Raw genomic sequence first — 12363 nt, 5'->3', positions numbered from 1 at the left:
AGCTATTTGTATAGTCAAAAGATCCTTAAAGTTTCATTTAACTTCATTTCGATTTTTGAGCATAAGAAGAGGTCAAAAATTGCGAAACCCATAAAGTACGTAAGATTGCTAATTAAACACGGGACATTTTACTTTTATGTAAGATAATGGCGTTATTCTTGTAGTCTCTAGAACTTTAATTTTTATCATCAAATTAATTGCTAAATAGTCGTGAAGGTCAGCAGTTTACATGATACCCATTATAAATATATTTTCCTCAATATGAAAAGAATTGAGCAGGGATGCATTATTATATATTCATATTGTATATTATCTTGCCATTAAAATTGTGTATATATGTAAATTGTAAATTGTGTAATAGAAAATGGAAGGAATTCAATATATATATATATATATATATATATATATATATATATATATATATATATATATATATATATATATATATATATATATATATATATATATATATAACCCACAAGCAAGTGTGCATTGAAGGAAGAAACTTAGCGCTGCATCAACGTAATTCAGCCCCATTTATGCAAAATGGTCACGGAAAATTTCAACTAAAGAGTGCATATGTGCCAGTAAGGCCATGGAGACCATTTGCCCTATGTATTATTCCATATTATTATGGATACTTCCGGGGTTCTTTTCCGATTTGTTGGTCGATGAAATAAACACAATCACATGAATACGCAGACAACAAATATACAGCCGAGATGAACACAGACAACACACAGCAGCACTACGACAAACAGTAGCCTACAAGTAGTAATCGGTAGTAATAACAACCACAGCACACAAAGCGGTAAGACTGAATTCAGCAGAAGGAGGGAATCTACGTAGCTTCACCCTACGGTCTCTTCAAACGCCTGCAATTCTCCATTTTCTCCTCGCTTTAGCTGTATCCAACTGCAAACTCACTACAACACGACTGGCTACACCTCACATGACTCAATGCTGCTTCTACAATAAACATCAGGACTTGGCACACAGCTCAATTCAGCAATCGCTAGAACGCCACACAACACTTGCTCTTCCCTGGACTGATCCTATTCGTCGTTGACTCTTTCCACGATTCAATGCACAATTCGTTTCACGACTGACTGCAGCTTGAGACTGCCGGCATTTTATAGTTCCCGGGAGGTGGGCGGAGAAGTTTCAGGAACAAACAGGTACATCTTGCTTCCTACTGGCTCAATCGTTAAAATTCTGGAAGTTTCCAGTATTATCTATTTTGTCATCAAAGTCGCAAAATTCGTCGCTAAGTGGCCAATGGTCAGCAAGTTTCTCGGCAAGCCATAAGATCGCTGATTCGGCATCCGTTCAGCATTCAGCAAAGATGATTATAAAAATGTCCTTCTAGTGGTTGAACTAACCATGATGGGAAGCAACATTACAGATTAATAATACATAACTCTATCCTGCGTACTTAACAATTCAATACAAATATAGCGAAGAAAAAAACGCTATTTTTTTTTTATTTAATTCAAATTGTGCTTTAACACGTTGTTCTATCATGTAACACTCTATTTTTACTAACCCTAAACTATCAGCTATAAAATGGCTTTTTTGAATAGGGTTGCCAATAATTTACGGTACGAATGGTGACAAATTCAAATCTTGCGATAATTTTGGGTCACCCTTTACGAAGAACAAAAAACTGCGCGGCTCTAGAAATAAAAATCTGAGAATTCGTGTCTTCCAAGACTTTATCTAAGACACAAAACTTTATGATGGGATCATATCTTTATATGGCAATAAACCGGAAATTTCAAGGAGATCACATCATCTGCTTAGTTCATAAATTTAATTTGAATAAACATATGAATTGATTGAAAAGTTTGAAAAAACTAAATCGTTAATTTATGTTGGTTTCCTGAATGAATATAAAAACAAATATAGTTATTTTAATATCAAGTTTACTTTTATTTACAAATGCACAGAATAGTATAAATATATTTTTTTTATATGTACAATAATAATGTATAATTATTTTTTTTTTGTATTTTAATACAATAAAGCACTTAAATGAGAATAGATTTGAAAAATACAAATCTGACTCACCACTTTAATTGTAATGGAACTCAGTTGCAATTTTAGAAGAATCTATTAGTTGTTCTGAATTACTAGCAAACTCGTATCTCTCCAATAGTAATTGAGCTACTTCAATCTAAATAAAATTCTTGAGTTATATTTATAAATTATTCTTAATGAAAAACAAAAACGCATCAGAAAATTCATCAAGTCATCTAAATTTTATGGCATATTCTTTCTTTATTAAATTATGTTCTCGTTTCCGAAAGCAATCATTTCTCTTGTGATTCAATCTGTAGCAATAATGCTTCGCTTAAATATTTCATAAACATTCTTTCTTGAAAAAAAAAGAAAGAAAAAAAGAAACAGCATTTCTCAAAGGAATTTATTAATATCTTTCCATTTCAGAGCATTTTTGTGCTGTCAAAAAATGTAAACGTAATACACAATGACAAAGAAAAGTGTTTATTGCATTTTTGCAATATTGTGAAATATCTGCGTCTTTCCTCTTGATAGCATCTAAAAAAATATAATAATAATTTATCATGTATTGTGAGCAATAAAAATCTCCTCTGTTTGTTTGAAAGCGAAGTCACATTTTCGTTGTTCGGAATAGAAAAATGAATTATGCATTTTGAAGATTCTTTTTAGTTCTTTAATCGAGCTGACAATCAGAAACTCTACTCCACGTAAATATTTTTTTTTTCAAACTGAATGGCAAATTAAAATGGGAACTTTTATCTGGTTTGTTGTATTACTTGAATCTACAGATTTAAAACATGTATCTAAAAGGATTGATTGAAATTTAACTTATCTTATAATTGATTCGTGTATTTTCCTTTGTTTTGTCAGTAATAGAAATGTTAATAGTTAATTTTTTTTCCATAGAAGGTTTGAATCTTTGTCCTGAATCGAAGAAAACATGATTAAATTCATTTATATATATCCTAATTAATTTCCTAATTTTTATCTTAATGTAGCCTATATTAATTTCATTCTAAAATTCTAAAATGTTTTCTCATTTCCTAATCCAATTCTTACATTTTTATTTAATTATTTTCAACACGATTTCTATAAAAATGTTTACTTCTGCATTTTTTCACGTTTCGAGTGAAGGGATAAAAGTCTTTAATGCTTTCTACATTCTTTTAAAAATACCTAAGATTCCCTTATCTAAATCAACACGTGACAATGAAATCCCTTTAAAAATTTGTTTCTCTTTCACTTATATCGCGATATAGAATGACATCAGTTTCATCATCACTTCGAGTACGTAATATGCCTGCCGGATGAAATAAAACGTTCAAATTTTTAAAAAGTGTATTTTCTTCTCGGTCATGAATCTGCTAATATATATTTATATTTTCTAATTTAAGTTAAATCTTAATTTCCTTATTTTTATCTTAATTGAGCCAATTCTAAATTCATTCTAAAAATTAATATAGTTAATTAAATTCATTCTCTCTTTTTTCCTGATTCAATTCCTACTATTTTATTTAATTACTTCTAACACGAGCTTAAAAAAATTGTTGATTTCGTCGTTCCCACACCAAAACCCAAGGAACAAAAAGCTTTAACACTTGCACATCTTTTCTAAAAATGGTACAAATTGTACCACCACGATGTAGACTGATGCGCTTCTTATCTCTATAAGTGTTCCCCAACTATATATATGTGTGGAGGGGGGAGTACGTGTGTGAGTGTAAGACATTTTTTGTACAGATTTAAATTTATTCCATGTCTGTTGATTCCTCATTTTATGGGCAAATGAGCATGAGAAATTAAAAACTGAACAAAATATATAGATGAAAGTTGAGACGTCAATTCATTACAAGAAATTCTAATTCTGATCACGGTCTACGGTGTTTTCGAACTGTCTACTCTTGCCAATGTGAGCACGATCATTTAAAGATCTAATAACCTGAATGGAAAATTCTGATATATGTCTTTTACAAAGTTGTAAATGTGTCTCTGATTTTGGACGAGGTTAAGACGAGGTCTTGAAAGGTTAAATCTTCTATATGCCAGTGCATTTGTCTACTCGTTAACACTTGTTAGTTAAAAACACATCAAATAAAATAAATGAAACTTAATACTGGATCATGGGACTAAAATTTTAAAACTATATTAAATCTTGGGTTAAATCAGTCGATTATTGTACAGATGTTCAATACACTGATACAGAATTCGTTCCATGGAATAGATAGTAATTAAAGAAATCCAGTAAGCTAGATGATGAATATCGATGCGTTTATTTCACGAAAAACAAGAAAACCGGGGAACAAAGATACCACTGAGGTACACGCCAGACTTACAAAAAATCACAACACAAGCAGAGAGAAAACAAGAATAGCGATCAGAGGCCAGATTGGAAGTTTTCACTAAGCTCAAAAGGCCAAAGAAAGAATTCACTCCTTGTGTAAGTGCTATAGCATTTCAACGAGTTATGGAATCCTCTAGTAAGATACAAGTTCTCTTGTATTTCGGCTGGTAATAAGGATATCACCATACTTCTTGTATTTTCCAAAACATCAATTGTGTCATCAATTGCTGGACAACTGTATTGCCAAGACCAGAGGTCATTGATGCGGCATCCATTAAAATGTTTATAAATATATTCTTCTTATTTTGAAACTAACTGCATATAAAAACATTAGAAATTATCAGATTCTAATGTTTTTATATGCAGGCAAGTCACCAAGATAGGGGGTTGTTGACCTCGCATCCATTCAGCATCCTATATCTATAAATTCCTTCTTCTTACTACGAGACTTACTGCACAAAGAAACAATGTTACAAAATTGTAACAATACATATTCAATTCACTATGCAACGAAACCGAATATCAAAATATTTTCTTTTATAACAATGCAAGAATGTCAACAGGAGGAAACTCTTTCTAGTTTTCCTTACAGAGAAAGGGTATTTCCTTTCTTTGCGTGAATATCTGACCGTTTATTCCCGATTCTCCCATCGAATGCGATTTTATCTCTTTCATTTTTAAACTTCTTATTTATTTCTATAAGAATTGAACATTTCTTCTTAATAAAATGACGACAGCACTTAAAATTATTGACATTCTTTTAGAAATAATCCTAAAAAGAGCTTTAGTAGTGCTTTTAATATTCTAGGCATGGGAAGGAATTTGCCATAGTTTTCAAATGCAGCAGTTTTCTCACAATTTTGTTGATATTTGAAGGAAAAAAATTATGTTCCACACAAGAACATTAAGAGTTTCTTTTGAGTTTATTACTCTAAATAAGTTTTTAAATATTTCACTCCTATATGTTTATTATATTTCCTTTATTAGATTAATGTCTTGCGTTTAAAATAAAAAACTGATTTGCAGATAACATTACAATTTTTCGGTATAGGTTGATGTACAAAATGAAACATTTTTGAAATTTGTTGCGTATCTTTTTTTTGCATTTTTATTTTATTTTTGTTTCGTACATACGCTGATTATAGATAAATATCCCAACTTTACAGATCTGTTAAAAGAAACCAAAACAACGTATAGTTTTACTGCTCATTGGAAGCCAAAAATAATAGTTGTGAGTTTAAATTTAACTCCGTCATAAGTAAAAGAATGAGTAAAAATAGAATTGAAAATTATACTTTGGAGGTAATGTCCAGAAAAAAATCTTTTTATTACTTTAATTTTTATATTGGCAAAGAAATATGAATGAAGGATTATATAACACAATAGATCAGAATCATAACAAAAAGAGCGATGTTACAGTTTATTATCATAACAAATTTGTTAAAAAATAATTTTTCTTTAATTTTGTAACAGGAAAATTGTAAATATATTTAAACCAAGAATTTGGAAGAATACTAAAACGAGAATTTTTTTTATAACTTAGAGGGGGAAAAATTGTGAGGAAATGAAACTGATAGATTTAAAAAAGACATTTTTTTTATAGTTTTATGATATTGTAAAAATTATTTTTTTGAGAATAATACTTTCAGAAGTTATAGTTGAAACCCCCCCCAGAAACTTGTTTAATTTTTAATTAACTTTTAATTACCTTATATTCCTTATTTTGGATACGACTGAAATATTCTTAAAACTATAAAATGTTATTGAAAAGTTATATTCAATATTTTAAGTATCTAAGCTAAAGAGTGCTTAAAAGATTCTAATTAAAAAAAAATTTGTAATTCTAGATCCCGAAAACTTTCCTGTTCGAAATTTGTTTAAAATGTGTGATCGTTTTATCGAAATAAAATCAATCGGTCAAATATACTGGTAATTTATTGTATTTAATGTTCTTGACAACATGGTACCTAATTTATAATCTAAAATATAGAGTGCTTAGAATCATTTATCCAATTTTACTCACGGAACACTATGAAAGATAAAATGTCTCATTTTTGAATTTTATTTTCATAAATTGATAATTTTTAAACGATAAACAATCACAAAACAAATGTTTGCAATTATCCTTTATATACAAATCATTTAAAATAAATTATTTTATGAGATATCATAAATAAAATGTAATGGAATTTTTACATATATTTTACGAAACATTGCTGTTTACTTTAAATGTAAGCTCATTACAATAAAAAAAAATATTATTACAATCAAATAATTAGTTCTGAGATGATTTTTAATATCCAAATACAACGTGTTTACACACTAAAGCAGCCTTTTTATAGACCATAAATTACTCTCTGTTTAACAAATAAGCACATTAGTTTCATTTCAATATACAAGTAAAGACACATTTCATTTTTTACAGCGAAAAGCTATGATTATTGTACTAGACAAACACAACGCGAATTTTTTGTGTTTCTAAAAACAATTAATGTTGAAATGAAATTTGGAAAAACAGTAAACAAACAAAAAGTTATTTTTCTGATTAAAAAATTGAGTTACAAACACTAAATAAAATTTAGTGGATATTAATTTCCAGTGTTTGCTCACTAATAATTGTGTAGCTTTTATTCGATTTCAAAATATACTGAAATAAATGAAGAGAGCGAAATTATATATTAGCACTTATAGAGAATAATAGCATAGCACATTTCTGATAAATCACTCTATCGTTTGTTTGCAATATTTTTAATATATGAAAAGTATGACGTCAAAGAAGCTCAATGACGTCAGATTCTTTTATTTTGAAAGGTGCAAGTTATATATAATTTATCCGTTCTTTTACAAATTATAGATTTTTCTGCGAAAAGAATTGAAATTCATTCTAAGGGAATATTGAATCATATAAACTATCATCTAATAAAAAAAAACTTTTTTAATGGATACAAGAAAAATGTAACTTCAGTCTTGATTTTTCGTGTTGCTTTCTTTCTTTCTTTTTGTATAATCTTTCTTTTAAATTTGCTATATGATCAAGCTTTTCGCTGTTCCTAGCACCATTTTGTTATAATTTTTATGTTATAAAAATCTTTAATAATACACACGTTCTTTCCTTTTCTCTTAAAATTTCAAAATATGAAGTTATAATGAAATTAATTTGTAAATAAACGTAACCAAACGATATACAATTTTATATTCAAAAACGTTTTTTTTTTTTATTTCCTTATTCATTTCTTTTTGTAAACACGATAGTTGAAGATTGAGTCAAATAAGGAAGATGTAATTTGGTATTTGATATTAACAAAGCAATTGCTGGTTTCTATTAAAATTTGAGCGAAATCAGTCTACATGAAGTTTAGTTGCCCACGTTTATACGAACACAATTACTCACAACAATATAAACACGATAACGACGCTTTATTTCACAATAAAATATGAAACTTAGGTGGAAAAACATAGCTTGAATATGCACAAAGACATAATTCAAAGATATCAATATCAAATGAGAGCAAATCATCATTAAAAAATAAGAAAGCACAATATCAATTAAAAGAGATTAATAATTGATCATTATTTCTCATATAGGCGCCTCCACTTATATAATATATGTGGCAGAATATAGAATTTGATAGAAGGATCTCGTGTCATGGCTCCTAATAGAGATATCTCCATAATTCTTATTTTTTCCATAACTGTCGTTTTTTGTCCACAAGCTTCCTTTCAGCCCACATTAAGTATACTTACAAATCGCAGCAATGCTACAACATTGCGGGAAACGATATTGCAGATCGATTGCGCTAAAAATTAATACCCTTGAATTGCTTGATATTTATTCTATAAGTATATGAAAAAGTAGAGAGAAGAATATTTCGAATGAAATATTTCATGTATCGTTCGGCAATTTCATCAACTGTACATCAAAAACCTTTAATGGATTTCTTAAACAATTAACCGAGCAGTAAACATTATTTTTTCAATGATTCATTTGAAAACATTTCATTTCTTTTTATATTTAGTTACGTTAATAAATATTAGAAAATTAAATAAATTTACGTTGCATTTTCGATAAGAAAACTCTATTTCTGGCTTTTAATCTGCCATCGTACGTCAAAAAATTAATGAGCGCTCAAATCTCCATAACGGAAAGTTTTCTTTTTTAAATTAAAATAAACAGAGTTGAGTTTTCACAGAAATTAAAATACACAGTAAAAACACATGTATGAAATGAAGTATTTGAATTAAAAATGCTCTTTAGAGTCACCGCAAAAGAAGAAGAAAGGAAGAAACTCTTTCCTCTGGCACTAGAATGCAAGTAAATAAATAAATAAAACATCCGATGCCAAAATTTTACCAATCTTTTACTATTTCTCATGAACAAAAACACAAAGATAAAAAAAAGAATATGTTCAGACAGCGCATTGGCTCCCATTAAAACTCGTCTACTACAAAGTATCAGCGTTAAAAGCTTTTACAATTGTACAGCTTTTTCTTCGGTTTTTGTCACATTTCCAACCAAAAAGAAGCTGACTGCATTCGGTAAACAGAGAGTTATTTATGTCTTAGTAAGCTTTTTGATGACGTCACATGTGAGATTTCATGGGATTCCCAAAAAAGATAAATCTGTTACTTTCCCCCGTTTTCTATGGGTTTTATAAAGTATAAAATGATGTTTCCTGTTCTGATAGAGTGTCTTTCCCTTAGGACAGGAAAAATTAAATACATTTTTGCAATATAAAACGCTAAGATTTAAAGAGTTAGAATTTTATTAGAGTTAAAATTTTATTTTTTTATCGTAATAATGCTTTAAGTATTATTTATAATTTAAAAAAATTGTCCGAAACAATAAAAATTTGAAGATGCGTTGTAAGATGCGATGGAAGAAGTCCGACATGTGAAGATTGCATTTTACTTCATGAAAATTCCCGAAAAGACGTAGCACATTAACAACAGCATAGCCAAGATAAAGTTTGGATCTTGTTGATAGTAGCAACATAAGCAAATTGCTAAATAAGAAACAATACTAATGAGTAGAAAAAACAACTGGAGCTCGCGCAAAGATGTATTTAAGAGTATTTCCTTGTATATGTGCCTAGCTTTTTTATAGGCTTCTGACAGAGTATGGAATTTTGTAGAAGAATCTATGGATCTCAGTTTCTAATTAAGATAGATCCATATCTTTTGCAATTTCCACTTGGTACCCATTAAGAATCCCAATCAATTTCTTTTTTCAGCAATGGTACTAACATGGCAAGGAAGCAGCATTACAGACTCTTAACAATATATGAGTTGTTGAATAAATAATGTCGATAAACTATTAAGTAATATTTTATCACTAAATTGCACAATGATTAATAATACAGGCTAAAACAATTTTGTCACCAAAGATTTTTTTTATTTGCTTTAGTACGTATTTCACATGCTAGAAGCGGATATGAATTTAGTTCTTGCTCATCAGCTCTTTGCTGACTGTGATATTATTCAACATATAAGAGGTTTAAGAAAAGCAACTTTTCTTATTTAATTTTACACAACAATTTCATTCATCGAAGAAACGTACCAACTTTTCTATAAAAAAATGTAAAAAATTTAAAAATTTTTTTTTATTCCGAAACGATTTTTTTTTTCATCACGTGGCATTAATGGCATTTTTTAAAAATTATTATTGCAGAGATAATCTGCCATTATATGATTTTCTAATTTGAACTGGTAATAGTTTTACTTTTATGTCTAGATAAAATCATTCATCTTCTTTAATATAGCCAAATTAAGACAATAGTCTGAATGGCTATGAGAATAATGAAACTTTATGTATATATTGCAGTCAAGATCTGTTTAGCTTTAAAATTTGCTGCTAACTAAATAAAAAAAAACTTTTTAACCTTGTGACTGCCCAGTTTATTCTTGACAGCAAGGACATAATGAGATGTATGTCTTCCGTTCTGTCTCCTTCATACACGAGTTTTTTTTTATTAGGGATAGTAGAAAATTCCAGGTTTATATTCTTCACAATATATTGCAATAATTTTTATCCTATATAAGAAACGCATGACTTATTTTGATAAAATTCCTTCAGAAACTTCTTTCATTAATCCTAACTTGCTATGGCGGCAAGTTGATAACTAAGGATTAATAACATTTCTCTCTTCAGAAGCCATGTTTTCTCTTGTTGGCTACTCATTTCTCATTAAGTAATATTGTTTGGCTTTGTTATTCCTCAGGCATGGGTAGCAAGGTTAATTCACATGATTTCCTTGATCATTAAGTGGATTTCTTGATGATCTAGTGGATTCTTTGATGATCAAGTGGATTAAGGATGATCAAGTGGATTAAGGATGATCAAGTGGATTAAGGATGATGAAGTGGATTAAGGATGATGAAGTGGATTTTTTGATGATGAAGTGGATTAAGGATGATCAAGTGGATTCTTAGATGATCAAGTGGATTTTTTGATGATCAAGTGGATTAAGGATGATGAAGTGGATTAAGGATGATCAAGTGGATTAAGGATGATGAAGTGGATTAAGGATGATCAAGTGGATTCTTAGATGATCAAGTGGATTCTTTGATGATCAAGTGGATTAAGGATGATGAAGTGGATTAAGGATGATGAAGTGGATTAAGGATGATGAAGTGGATTAAGAATGATCAAGTGGATTCTTAGATGATCAAGTGGACAAAGGATGATCACTTGGTTTCCTTGATGATCAAGATGATTTAACGATTTTTAAGCCCATTCATCATTAAGTTTCACGATTCATTCTTGAAACTTAATGATCTCCTTGAGCAAAACTATGGCATAATATTTCTTCTTAATTCATCATTTCTATATGACAGCAAATAAAAATATTATATTCATCTGTTTTCTTATTCATAGCGCTCTTCTGTTTGAATTGTTACTACTTTGAAGTTTTAAACGTTTATAATTCAGATTTATTGAGTCTCAAAAATTACAGTTCATAGAGAAGATTTTTTTTATTTGAAACCAGCACATAAAATATAATCAAAATACTGAATATTCCAAGAGCAAAATAAAAAATTTGTTATAATTGCAGCACTTGCATTTTTACTTTTTTCAAGCAATTATTAACTTATGAATAAAATTATTGACTACTTAAGGCTTATTCGTATTAACGAAAGAAAATATTTCGTCTGATAAATTTTATTTAAGCATTCGGTGGAATTCAAAATTAATGTTTAAAATTACATATGTGCCTATAATATATGTACTTATATACTTATATACCTTATGCGTACCTATATAATTAGATAAAGTTTAAAAATGTTAAAAAAATAAAATGTCTTACATTGCAGACCGAATTTCGTAATCAAATTTCTAACAATCTTCAAAAATAGTTAAAACAGATCGTATTTTTATTCCTCTACTTTTATCTTTTCTTTTTTACAATATCATTTCATATAAATTAGTCTTCAATTTCTGCCATATGCATTTCGATAACCAAAATTTGGAACTTCTCGTTAGAAGTCCAGACATCCAAATTGCTTTTGATACATACGTATAATAGCAAATTAAAAGAACCAGAACGAAATTATTATGAAATCAGGATAATTTAATTATATTGTAGATATTAAGCTTTGATTACTATTATCTTGACTAAAATATTATTAATTTGAGGCCTAACTATAAAATTAAGTAAATTTTGGTATTAAGATAAGGCAGAAATTTTTATAATTAATCTTCAGAAATATAGATAATCTTTTTTGGTTTGAATTAAGCTTTCAGAATATTTCATTTGGTTTAACTTCAAAACACTTCAAGGCTAAGAGCTCTGATGTCTATTTTTCGTAAATTACATTGCATTTTGGTGAATTTTAGCCGAAAAAGAATGGAACGTATTCTGTTTAAAATATTAGTTTGTCAAAACGAATTTACTCTAAACTAAAAATTGAATAGTAAATTGCATAAAAATTTAATTTTCCTGATTTTTTCAGCATTTCATTTATAATCAATATAATGTCTTACCTGATTTAAAGCATTTTTT

General features: G+C 28.8%; 1 protein-coding gene across 1 annotated transcript in view; it reads left to right on the top strand.

The window, feature by feature from the left end:
• Positions 1 to 1069, top strand: part of LOC129971774 (sialin-like) — an 85810-nt gene extending 84741 nt beyond the window's left edge. The window contains exon 12 of the mRNA XM_056085750.1: positions 906 to 1069. Coding sequence (XP_055941725.1) covers positions 906 to 1069 — 164 coding nt within the window. The remainder of the gene's footprint in view (positions 1 to 905) is intronic.
• The last annotated feature ends 11294 nt before the right edge of the window (positions 1070 to 12363 follow it).

This window comes from Argiope bruennichi, chromosome 6 (assembly GCF_947563725.1).
Source record: "Argiope bruennichi chromosome 6, qqArgBrue1.1, whole genome shotgun sequence".
In the NCBI taxonomy this organism is placed as follows: Eukaryota; Metazoa; Arthropoda; class Arachnida; order Araneae; family Araneidae; genus Argiope; species Argiope bruennichi.
The sequence above is the reverse complement of the archived record's forward strand: the minus strand, read 5'-3'. Positions and strand labels throughout refer to the sequence as shown.